Source organism: Canis lupus, chromosome 5 (genome assembly GCF_011100685.1).
Source record: "Canis lupus familiaris isolate Mischka breed German Shepherd chromosome 5, alternate assembly UU_Cfam_GSD_1.0, whole genome shotgun sequence".
NCBI lineage: Eukaryota > Metazoa > Chordata > Mammalia > Carnivora > Canidae > Canis > Canis lupus.
In genome coordinates this window covers 13,544,086-13,556,974 of record NC_049226.1, presented here as the reverse complement: position 1 = coordinate 13,556,974, position 12,889 = coordinate 13,544,086, and the positions used below count along the sequence as shown (strand labels likewise).

The 12,889-nt window shown below is 43.5% G+C and overlaps 1 protein-coding gene across 4 annotated transcripts in view; it reads left to right on the top strand.

The window, feature by feature from the left end:
- Positions 1–12,889, top strand: part of ARHGEF12 (Rho guanine nucleotide exchange factor 12) — a 150,098-nt gene extending 137,209 nt beyond the window's left edge. For all 4 annotated transcript variants that reach the window (XM_038535888.1, XM_038535889.1, XM_038535887.1 and 1 more), the window contains 9 exons: positions 297–464; positions 1,308–1,395; positions 1,897–1,983; positions 2,118–2,197; positions 2,496–2,729; positions 5,204–5,671; positions 6,492–6,808; positions 7,866–7,935; positions 8,772–12,889. In XM_038535888.1, the coding sequence (XP_038391816.1) occupies positions 297–464; positions 1,308–1,395; positions 1,897–1,983; positions 2,118–2,197; positions 2,496–2,729; positions 5,204–5,671; positions 6,492–6,808; positions 7,866–7,935; positions 8,772–8,782 (1,523 nt within the window). In that variant the 3' untranslated portion in view covers positions 8,783–12,889. The remainder of the gene's footprint in view (positions 1–296; positions 465–1,307; positions 1,396–1,896; positions 1,984–2,117; positions 2,198–2,495; positions 2,730–5,203; positions 5,672–6,491; positions 6,809–7,865; positions 7,936–8,771) is intronic.

The window sequence follows — 12,889 nt, the reverse complement described above, 5'->3', positions numbered from 1 at the left end:
GTATTCTAATGAGCTCTCTAATAAGCTTTCTTTAAACCACTCCATTTCAAACTATCTATGCTGAGGAATCATGGTGGCTTTTTTTTAATTTCTTGTCAGTCACCGACTGACGCTTTGGTGCGATACAATATAAAAATGAATTATTAAAAAATGGAACTAAAAAAGACAATAGCAAGTCAATTTTTTAAATGTATTAGCTTTAACAGAAATAAATTTTCTCTGTCAAATTGTTACAAAGTTTATAAAACACATCTCAGTTTCTACACTAATCACCTTCTCTACATTTTGGTTTCCAGATCTATACACATTGCTGCTGGAAGACATTCTTGTATTGTTACAAAAGCAGGATGATAGACTGGTGTTAAGATGTCATAGTAAGATTCTGGCATCCACGGCTGACAGCAAACACACATTTAGCCCTGTCATTAAGTTGAATACAGTGTTGGTTCGACAAGTGGCAACAGGCAAGTATGTCCACAGAGTGACAGTAGCTTTCAGGTTCATCATAAAGTTGCATGAGATCCTTGGTATTGTTTAAACAGCCCAGCTGGTAGAGAGTTTCTGTTTCATTCTTAAACAAATGAAATGAAATTTGGTTACTACTTAAAGAGTTTCTACCCCCAAATTCTTTGGGGTGCCTAGATTCTCTGAGCAATTTTCTGCTCTTGAAAATTTCCTGCATACCGCTTTAATCTTTAGTCCATGTTCACATCATTGACAGACTACCACGGAAGATGGTGAATTGAGGGATAATCCCAATGAAAAGAGTTACATGAGAGTGGTATGCTTTTTGATTTGTGGTAAAAGAGCAAACAAAAACAGAGAGGTGGGTGTAGTTTGGGTTTTTTGAAATCAGTTTAAGTTAGCAAATTATACATTAACCGTAGTAACAGTGGGATCCCTTTTCAAACTTGTCAGTTCCATAGTGGCAAGATAAGCTGACGACCTCTTTTCTTCATCATTTACTAAATTTCATTAATTAACAATTTAGCAACAGGGCAATTCAAAATAAATGCAAAAATGTCATCGTGTTGAGTAATTCAGATGTATGTACACCTCCTTGTTTCTATGTGGAACCCGGGCTAGTTTTTAGGATCTTTGTTTTATTGGAGTATAACATAGACAATGTAACATATGATAAGTTACACAAATTTTAACTTTATAGCTTGATGAATTTTTACAAAGTGAGCACATTAACCTTTACCCAGATTAAGATGCAGAATAAACCAGGACCCGAGAAGTATCCTTCACGGCTTCTGTAGGTCATATCCATGTTGTGAGAGTAATTTTTGTCTTGTTTCTTCCAGATAACAAAGCTTTATTTGTCATCTCCATGTCAGACAATGGAGCCCAGATTTATGAACTGGTGGCACAGACTGTTTCTGAAAAGACTGTGTATGTATTAGATACAGCTACCTTGCTCTAATAGTTTTTGTTATAGATATATAGAATATAACATTCTATAAACTTGGTTTTTGTAATACTTCGGGAACCAAAAACTATATTGAAAAAACCACTTCCTCTATATTTTTTAAGAGATACTGTCTAAGAACGTGGTCCTCTCAAGATTGATGTCCCTTGTTTTAGCGCTATGCTATTGAAAGTATCTTTTCTAAAGAACAATTCTCAGAAGCATCAAGCAAAGGTTTTTAATGCGTGCTGTATCCATAACATTGTTTGCTTAGGTTTTTCTTGAAGGTCCAGTGTTTTTTATCATCTCTACCTAATGTTGCCAAAATAAAGACACTCTCTGGTGGAAATAGAGTTTTTTTGTTGGATTGGCTTGGTTTGGTTTCTGGTTTGTTTTTGTTATTATTTCTTTCTGAGTGTATATTTAAAGGGCATTTTTTTTTCCTTTCCCTTTTGGATTTTGGATCCTTTTCACACTTCCTGCAGCTGGCAAGACCTAATCTGTCGGATGGCTGCATCAGTGAAGGAACAGTCCGCAAAGCCAATCCCATTGCCACAGTCACCACCTTGCGAGTGAGTGTGCATTTGCGTTGTAGTAGGACTGACTCTGTGTTTTGATCAGGAAAGGAACGGATGATCCTTACCTTTCACTGCAGTGATGTTTGGGCATCTCTTGAAGCTGAAAGATTGTTTTCTTTCTTGTACAGAGGAGACAACGATGAAGAAGCAGCTCCAAAGTTAAAAGTGGAACATCATAGCATTTCAGTCCCTGGTTTGCAGAGTCCAGGTAAACTGATCCATTAGGTTTACCTGGAAGAATGTAGTCTATACATTACTTATTAAAATGCAAAGAAACTTTAAGTCTTTTGGTTTATGCAGTTCTCACATCAGCTATTTAACAAACCGCTTACGAGCCTCCTGTGTGCCATTGTAACACTGCTCTAAGTGCCGTGTATTTTACTTAACAGCCGATGATCTCTGTACTCACGTGGTTATTTTTTTTCTAAGTATTTCCTGAATGCTTCATGTTAAAAGTTCAAAGTTTTGTTTAAGATCTATTCTACTTTTTCTGTTCCATTGAACAGACAGAGATTTGGGATTAGAGTCTCCCTTAATATCATCAAAACCTCAGTCTCATTCACTGGGTACCTCTGGGAAATCCGAGGTAGATGATCTGTTTGTGGCCGAGAGGCAGTTTGCTAAGGAGCAGCATACAGATGGGACTCTGCAGGAAGCTGGAGGAAGTTATCAGATCACAATCCCAGATCCACACTTGCCTGCCTCCGAAGAACGGTGGGCACTGGATGCACTAAGGAATTGTAAGTTTTATTCATAAGTTAACACAGATACTTAAGAAGTAGTGGGTTGTGTAATGTACTGTGCAGCCATTTAGGAAGAAACCAGAGAAGTGAAAACGCTGACTTTTCCCATAAAGAATTTTACCATCTAGTTGGGAAGATGATAGAAAACCTCCCACCTTTTTAAGTAATCAGTACATCTATGCCAGAATTGATTTGGTGGCAGTGACCAGAGAGGCAGGTGTCAGGACACAAGAAGGAGGTGATTATCGCCTTGAAGAGTAGGTAAGATTCAGATAGGTGTGCAGAAAATATGCAGGTAAGAATAATGGTCGGACCAGAACACAGAGGCCCGAGGTCCTGAGGGTGCTCACATAACCAGAAGAGGCATGGGAGAGGAAGGGTAGAAAACAGGATGCGGAGGCCAGCCATTGTGAACCTTGACAACTACATTGAGTGCTCTGGATTTTAAGGATGGCACAGCACCTGGGGCACCTAGGGGGGCTCAGTCAGTCAAGCATCCAACTCTTGATTTTGGCTCAGGTCGTCATCTCAGGGTCATGAGATCGAGCCCCACATCGGGCCTACACTGGACATAGAACCTGCTTAAGATTCTCTCTCTTTCTCTCTCTCTCTCTCTCTTCCCCCCCCCCCCCACTCTGACCCATCCTCTCCCTCCTCCTCCCCTTCTTCTCTTTCCCTCCATGACACACACACCCGCATACTCACAAGATGGGTGGCCCTTGCCCTTGGCTACCCCCTCCCCTTCCCTCTCCAGCTGGCTGAAAATCACAAATGGGAGCCTGTCCCATCTCACAGGTGTACTGGCAGTGGGGAAAGGCTGAGAAGGGTTTCTCTAGCTGCAGAGAACCATTTGAAGTTTTTAAGCTAGGGTGTGACCAGTAAGAACAGATGGCTCTGGCTGAGAGGGTAGAAGGGTTGGAGTGAGAGGAGGCCAGGAAATCATGGCTAGGGTGAAGCCGCTGTAGTAGCCTGGGCTTGAGGCTAAAACGGTTTGGACTAGAACAGTATCAGAGGAATAAAAATAAAGTGGGGACAAATTGAACACCAATAAAAAATAAAGTTATTATTATAAATAAATAAATAAAGTGGGGAGTCAAGAAATACTTCAAACGATTGGCTTGGTTGGTATCAGGGCTAAGAAAAGGGCAGTATTTAGATAATTTCAGTGTTCTTGTCAGAAATCAGAGTCAGGAAGGACCACCACTGGTCACTGCTGCACTCTTCCCCCGCCTTTTTCTTTGTTTGCCAGAGACTATGGGATCAATTTAAAAAGTGGCAGGCTATTTAAGAGGAAGTAACAAGCAGGAAGTTGGAATCTTAAGACTAGAGCTTTGGCAAGAGGGTAGGGAAAGGATGGATTTGAGTGTCAGAGCCGTAGGAACGCATAGCATCTCTCAGGGAGTATTGGTAGAACCAAAGAACAGAGGGCTAATGTCCAGACCTGTGTGGAGACTGTTTGTCAAAAGAAACAGGAGATAGAAATTAAGCCAGAGTTAAAAGTACAGAATCGGTCACGTTCTCTAAGATCTAATTTATTGTCAATTCTCCTGAATGAGCAGTCAGAATGATTTCTCAGAGTTTGACACTGTCGCAGTGACTCTGTCATTGGCTAAGTGGCCTCACAGCATACACTTGCCCATTTAAAATTAAGTCGCTTCTCTTTTTAACAGCCCAAGGAAGTTTCTCATCTGTGAGGTCATTTTTAAAAACTAAAAAACATTTTCTTCTTCAGAAGTATGCATGCTTTCAAGTCATTGAAAGTAAATTTTGTTTTCATTTGACAGATAGAGAGACAGTATAAGCAGGGGGAGTGACAGGCAGAGGGAGAGGGAGAAGCAGGCTACCTGCTTAGCAGGGGACTCGATCTCAGGACCTGAGATCATGACCTGAGCTGAAGGCAGACGTTTAGCCACGGAGCCACCCAGGAGCCCCTGAAAGTCGATCTTACTACAGGGCAGCTTTATTTTCTTCACCACTTAAGGATTCCATGGATTATTATAAATGATAAAATAAATGTTCTGTGTGTCTAATAAGTTGGAAAAAATAACGCCTGTGTTATATACTGTCTGCTTCTGGAAAAAGCAAACTTTTTCAGGGCTTCTTTTCTAGCATAACACAGCTTTTTAACATCCTTTTAAGAAGTTCCTTAAGGGTATCATTCAGGTTACGTGGAGGAAAAAAAAAAAAGAGAGGTAGGCCTGGTATTGGTTATTTAGGAGTGCCTCCTCATTCAGAGGGCTTACATCTTTCCAAGTCTCGTTTAATATTAAATCTGCTCTCGATAGCGCTTTATTTCAGTTTTCAATGCAAAACCAAGAAATGATTGTACGAAATTAATATTTCGACTTTATGTTACTAAAAGGTACTTACTTTTAGAAATAATGGTTAATTCCTCAAACTAATTTAGTCCTGGCAGTCTGCGGGTGCTGTTGTGAATGTGATTTTTTCCTCTCCCTTCCTAAATCTTCCAGTGGGCTTGCTGAAGCAGTTGCTCGTCCAACAGCTGGGTTTGACCGAGAAGAGTGCTCAGGAAGACTGGCCACATTTCCCGAGATACAGGACGGCGTCTTCAGGGGTGCAGACAGACAGTGGAACCCAGAACTCTGAAAACAGTAAGGCCTATCCTCCTGGTGAAGGACAGATGCCCTTTAGAACTGGAACTGGTGACATTTCAACTTGTTACAGTCCACGGACTTCCACTGAATCTTCTGCTCCACGGGATTCAGTGGTCCTGGCATTCCAAGAGAGCCAGGCAAGTAACATTTTAGTAATGGACCACATGATTATGACCCCAGAGATGCCTCCTGCAGAGCCAGAAGGGAGTCTTGATGAGAGTGGAGAGCACTTTTTTGATGCCCGTGAAGCACATAGTGATGATAATCCATCAGAAGGTGATGGAGCAGTTAAGAAGGAAGAGGATGTTAATTTGCGCATCTCAGGCAAGTTTCTTTCACAGTCAAACTTTGATTTTGATTGTTATTAGCTAAGTGATGTGCTGAGATGGATGTTGTTTGGGTACCCACACGTCATCCTCTGTGTGTATGTGTATGTGTAGGGTTTATTCTTTGACGCAGTAAATAATTACTGAATCTGCTCAGTGCCAGACCCCATCCTGAGTGCTGGGAAATACGGCATCGAGTAAAACACAGAAAAAAATCCATTGTCCTTGTGAAGCTTAAGTACTGGTGAGGAAACAGTCATGGTAAATAAGTAAACAGATGTCAGAGGAATTAGGAGGGCACATAAGTCAGACCCAGGGGCAGACAGGGTGATCAGGGAAGAGGGCCTCAGTGAGGTAGCATGAGAGCAAGAGCCACCTGGGGAGTGAGGGAAGAAGCTGTGTGGTGTGCGGGAGCAGGGGGGTCCAGCAGAGAACCAGGGCACCCAGGCTGCCAGCAGGTGCTTGGTAGTGACGGCATGCAGGGGTGAGGGGGGAAGATGGTGGGAGGTGAGGCATGAGAGCTCTGTGGCCGGGGAAGTGGTGGCAGGATCATACGGGGACTTGGTAGTTTCCAGCTTGTAACTTTTAAGATGCTCACTAATGTGAAATTATTCGGAAATATGAAAGTTTGCTAAGTTTAGCTTTTACCTGAAGTGAGAAGACTCTGCTGTACTTAAAACTGAACCTGGGAAGTGGGGAATTGATGGCTTTCCTCCATCTTTAATGGCTTTTAAGGTTGTCAGCATATCACCTCATCTCTCTTTTTTGATGTGAGGATGGCAGCGTGAAGCTCATCAAGCTGTTGTGTCTGTCAACAGGAAACTATTTGATTCTTGATGGCTATGAAGCGGTGCAGGAGAGCTCCACGGACGAGGAGGTTGCTTCCTCGCTTCCCCCGCCGCCCACGGCAGGCATCCCCGCCATGGACTGTGCCCGCCCACAGCAGCACTCTCCCCAGCATGCCCATTCCGATGGGGCGGCTTCACCATTCACCCCAGAATTCCTGGTCCAGCAGCGCTGGGGAGCTATGGAGGATTCCTGTTTTGAGATCCAGAGCCCCCCCTCTTGTGCAGACTCACAAAGCCAGATCATGGAGTACATTCGTAAGATCGAGGCTGACCTAGAACACCTAAAGGTACCTCAGACCTCAGCGTCCTCGTGGCTTGGGTAAAGAAACAGAGAGGAGGGAGGTAGAGGATAGTCAAAATGTTGATGCCGGTGAGCTTGTTCAGGTTCTAGATTTGCTGTTCTCCTTGACCATTACCCATAAGTAGTCTTGGATAGAAAGCTGAGAACAGTATGGTTCAACTGGTTGCAGATCACAAGAACAGAAACACCGTAGGGCTGTAGACTGCCTGCTTGTGTGGGTTTCTCCGTGTAAGAACCCAAGTATATTTGGGATGATTGGCTGGCCTCTGTGAGAAAACGTGAACAGCAAGCCAGTGGCATGGGCAGGGCTCGTGTCTCCTCTAGAAAATGCTTTCACTTATGAATTATCTATGAATTGTTAGGGCGATACAGGTAGTTTCCCAGACACTCTAACACACAGAAATTGGCTCCAGGGGCCCCTGTGATCTGGAGACCGGCGCACGAAAGGATTTTTGTGAATTGGAGTTGAAGTTGTCACTGTACAGGCCACTATTTCAAAGCTGACTTATGTGGTGATTTCTGAGAAAAGGACTTAAAGTTTGTCATCGGTAGACACAGCTGCCAGCACCTAAACATTTTTTTCATGACTTGGTTTAGTTAGAGGCTTAGGGACAACATTAAAAGTGTTCTTAGAAGCCTTTGAGCTGAAGAATGGTCTCCCTTAGTTTTTCATTTAGCTTTATGTGATAGGTTTTCCCTTCTTCATGTGATTATAAGGAGTGTCATCCAAGGGCAGACGAGGTATCTAGAAGGCCATCGTGGGCCAGCTGGCTCTAATGCAGCTCCTGTCCCCCGTGGGGCCGTCTTCAGGGTGCCTCCGGGGGTGGGGGAATCATCTTTAACCTGAAGAAGTTATAGGTTACTCAAGGGAGAGACAGGTAAAAGGAATGCGGTTCACTTTTCTTCCTCACTAACAAAATCTTTAACAACATTCATGTTGAAATCTAGAAGCATGTACTGGCAATATGAAAAGGTTTCTTCCCTGTTTTCATAAAGGAAAATTATGATGTTCAAATGAGAACCCCGTGGGTTTTATCTTACAGAAGGTGGAAGAGAGTTACAGCATTCTTTGCCAAAGGCTGGCTGGATCAGCCCTCACAGACAAGCACTCAGGTATGTGAAAATCGTGGATTCCAGACTCTAGAATCATTCTGCCAACAGTACGTCCAACAGAATGATTTATTATTCTTTAAAGTGGAAACCTTCTGAGATTCCATTTCTTTCCTGTCTTTAAAAAACCACTTGTTTCCAAACATCATATATCAAGCAGAGGCTGTTGTTTGCTGACTCTGCTCTTCCTTTTCTAAGAGAAGCTGTGGTTGTCAGTTCTTGTGCCGTCCTCCCCGGCCCCCTGGCTCCCCACTCCTCCCCTCTACCCACCCCTCTCCTCTACCCACCCCAGGCTTTACTTCACCTTTGCAAAAGCAGAAAACAGGGCAGGGGTAAGCCTGATAAATCCTAGATCCCTGAGACCCTGCCAGTGCTGCCGAGGGAGGCTCTGGGCCCGCCAGGCCTTGCTGGACGTGGGTATCTGTCCTAATAGCGAGAGCGCCATCTCCCCGTGATCGCAAATGGATCTGTGCTCAGTGCAGCAATTTGTACTCTGTTGTTGGCTCACATGGTTTTGAATGAGTGAATGAGGCCTTTCTTTTTTTTTTTTTTTTTTCAAGATTTTATTTATTTACTCACGAGAGACACAGAGAGAGGCAGAGACATAGGCAGAGGGAGAGGCAAGCTTCCTACAGGGAGCCCAATGTGGAACTCGATCCCAGGACCCCGGGATCACGACCTGAGCCAAAGGCAGACGCTCAACCACTGAGCCACCCAGGCGCCCCTTGAATGAGGCCTTTCTAATCCAGAAAGACACACACAACAAGCCCCACAGGTGCCTAGGTATTCTCTATTAGTCTGTTCTTAATTTGATCTCTGCCTATCATTATTCTTCCCAGATAAGAGTTAGAACCACGTGTCCTGGAGGTGACTGAAGGTTGTTGGACTCTGAGCACCGGCCTTGTATCACCCATCCTGGCTGCAGCGTGGACGCAGAGAGAGTGTGTGACGGAGGGTCTGCCTGTGAACCCCCCACCCCAGGGGTCGCCGCGTGCCTGGGCGCCCAGAGCGGGACTAGTTCTTCCAAGTCCGGCAGCTGCACTAGCCTGTCAGTGAGGGAGCCTTGACTCTCTCGCTCTGCGCTCCTCACCATCGGAAATTCATTTTGATTCAGAACAAAAACCAAATGTATAGAGCTTTGGGTGTAGGATATGAAATTTTACTTAGACTTAAGAAGAAGAGAAAAATCAGATGTATTTATTTGACTTCATTCCGTATTTGAAAGCACATTTTAATTTTTATTTTGCCATGTTTTGTTTTAATTGAGTAGTGAGAGTTTTAGCCCTTTGTATTTAGGACACCCAAGGGTCAGTTGCCCCTGAAGCCAAGAGTTCCGGATGAGGTATTGGGAGGCTGGGTAGAGAGGTGGAGAGAGGGTAAGCCGGGGGAGGGAGGAGCATCCAGCCTTCACTGAAGTCTGTCCCGTGGCCCCTGCTGTCCAGTAGGCGTCTTCGTTGAGGAGCACCTCCTTGAAGGCACAGCATGCCCGTGGTTCCTGTGCACAGAGGACTCGAGCTGTGTGCTGCCCAGGTGGGCAGAGTTAGGTGGGCTTCCTCCCACCTGAGGCAAGCACCTCTTCTCTGTAGCTGGGCTCCACCTGCAATTAACAGAAATCCTCAATGTACTAAATAGCAGGCACTTGAAAATGGGTGTGTTTTCTTCTTTTGTCTTTTTTTCTATTGAGGGGAGGGACTTGGGAGGGGGAGGAAAGCAAATTTTATTTTCTTGGCTATAAATTTGTTATTCTTGGTATTGTTTCATTTTTATGATGATACATTAGACTTCGGCACTTGTGGAAAATTATCCCTGCAGATTGAGCAGGAAGGAAGAAAACAAACAAAGATGCTTCAACTGGTGGCAGGGGTGGGGGCTGCTGAGGAGGGGTGGGTTGGGAGCGGGGGCAAGAGTCTAGGAAGGTTATCTAACGGAATCACTACTGAGTTGAACCATGGCTCTCATTAGCCACGGGTACTGCTGAATAGAAGGCCAGTAAAATTTTAGTACCTGGAGGTTTAACTCGAATATTAATTTTGCACTGATGGTGCCAAAGGGCTCTTTGAGTTAAAAGAAGAGCCACGCGTGGAGCGGAGAGAGAGGTGGTGGAGAAGGCAGGGCTGCTCAAACCAGCTCCAGAAGCACTTCCTCTGACTTCGCTGCCGGAGCTTTCTCCACACTGGTGCGTGACCTTACAAATTGCAGACCAGAACATACACTGGAAACTGTGGGCAAGGGGTTGCTGGCTGGCTGCTCTAGAGTGACTTGTAGAATGGGCAGCACCCTGCAGGGGACAGATGTTTCAGAATCGTAACTGGAGAACTCCGTCAGTTACGTTGGCTTTCTGTGGTTTTCCTTGTGCATCGGGTATACACGTCTTGGAGTATTTTTGCCAACTAAAACGAAATCATTGGTCAAATCTTCCAGTTCTGTTAATACGCAACGCGTGTTCCTCCACTGCTCACACCTTTCAGTAGTGCCCTCTGAACCCTGGGGGTAATCGGGATGTGACTTTCCTCTTCCCCGGCACTCTCATCGCAAGTAATGATGATTCCCTACTCCTCCTGTAAACACCACTACGACTTGACAAGCTCATCTCTGTCCACATTCCTATTTCCTGCCTTTTCAAGTCTGACCTGTGTTTTTAAGTAGACCAACTTGGACCATTCGTTGGACCTCATCTATAAATTAGACTGATATTTTGAGTTGCAGGCCCAGCATGAACGAAATCAGAATTGGGTGTAAACATTTTAGAAGCAGAAGCAGAAGCTAGTAAGACAAGCTTGGGACTTGACTTTCTGTATCTCGTAAGAGAAGCAGGTAGAAACCGAATGGTTAGGTGGGGCTGGAAAGGGGGTAGTCACTCCCAACTCACAGGGTGATACGCCTGTGGCCCCCTGACACCAGCGTCATCATCCGCGGGCATTTAATCAGGAGCAAGGTAAACAATAGAACTTTCACCCTAAGTTCAAACAGCACAGGGTAAGTTCATGTAATTCTTCGGCCCTTGTTTAAGGAACGTTTAGGTTTCTCTTCCAGCTCCGCCAGTATCTTGTCCTTAACAACGATCTGCTTGTCTTCTCCTACAGTTTTCACCTCTCCTTGGAACCGGGCTAACTGGAAAAATGCTTTGACCATAGCTCTAGTACCTCCAAATAAATTTATATCTGGATTTTTAAATGAAGCCCCAAAGCAAAGTCTTAGGTCTGAAAAGATTCTAGTTTTTGAGTGTTCTTTTTGTCCTACCAGCCTAACTTCTCCCCTCCTCCTTCCCAGCCCCGCCTTTTCTTTCCGGCCTTTAGAATCACATGCACTCTGCTCTGATACCATATCTGCCTTTCAGGATGATGGAATTAGATAGTCGCCCTGGGTTTTGAGTGACAGTGATCCCCATCAAAGCTGTTTTCTCATAGTTAACTGGAGGAGAAGCTGGATCCAAGGGTGGTGAACAAAGCAACCTCCCCAGAGCAGGAGAGCTGGGTTTTAGCCACTGAAGTGACCTGCTGTGACCCTGTGCTCTCTTCTGGGGGCCTAATGGCTCCTTTGCTATTAAGTGGCAAATTACGTTTGGAGTGTCTCCTTCCTTTTCAGAGAACAGAGTTAATCAAGGCAAATCAGCAAGCCCCCAAAGTGCTATAATTTAAAATCATGATTACAGCCCTAGAAGCCATATATTTTGCATACTTTAAAATCAGCTGACTTGGACTGCTTGAGTTCTCTCGGCTTTTAGGACCTAAACTGAAACCATTTACTATATTGTACCATAAGAAGGTGCATTTCATTACCTTTATGGCTTCCCATTCCCCAAAACAACTTCTGACTACTGTTAGGATGTGTCTCTTTATTTTAATTTTTTTGTAAAGATTTTCTTTTGAAGTAATCTCGATACCCAACGAGGAGCTCAAACTCATAACCTCAAGATCAGGAGTCACATGCTTTACAGACTGAGCCAGCCAGGTGCCCCAAGATAAAAGTTTTTTTTGGAGGAGAGAGGGGAAATCTAATGTGAAAAGTTTTTTTCCCCCCTTCTTTTTAGAAGCTAAAGAAAATAATTATGCTTCCATTGAGTTGTCTTTTACTTACTTTTTTCTTTTTTTCTTTTCTTTTCTTTTTTTTTTTTTTTTGGTGATGCTGGTAAATTTGGTGTATTACCTGGAGCTTCTATATTTCAAACTGGAAACTGTCTTCTCTGAAGGTGGTATATGATGTTATTTTGAGCTACTAGAACTTTGGTCAATCTTTCCTTCCCTGTGTGTCACAGAGAGCATCACTGAGAAGTGTGTACAGAGGACCTCAAGATAGAAAATTGGCAGGACCTTCTAGTCCTCTTTCTGCTGGCTAGTTTTTTCGCCTCTACTGTTAAAGTCTTTGTTTGATAAACCATGTTTTCTTCTGACAGGTTCACGCCTTTTCAGTGATCTGCAAAATTGTTCTTTCTTCAAGAAAGGAGTTTCTTTTGCCTCGTTCCTTACACCTTCCCCACTGGTACTGATGGTTTTGATAATAAATTGGTAGAAAAAAAAATGTACCTCGTAGAAGGAAGCCCTGTCTGCCATTTCCGGGTGCCAATGGCTAAGCAGATGTCCTGCAAAAGTGATAACTGTAATGTGCACACTATTGGTTATTTTTAATAAGCCTCTTCCTACTAGAACATTTTATTTTCCTTGTTCACCATACAATCATGTACTCTTTAACAGAAATTACTTTTAAAAAAATCTGGAACTATCTTTAAAAAAAAAACTTTATTAATAATCATGTATTTTTACTGATCACATTTTGAAATGCCTAAAAGACTTTATTGTTCTAATTATCCAGATGTACCTTTGTAAAATAGCTCTTTTATGAATTAGCTGATAAGACTATGTTTCTGGAACAAAATATTGGTCATCTAAAAACTTTCTGTTTTCTGGGGTCTGGGAAAATAGAAAATGAAAGTTCAAATATTAAATATGCTTAAAATAAC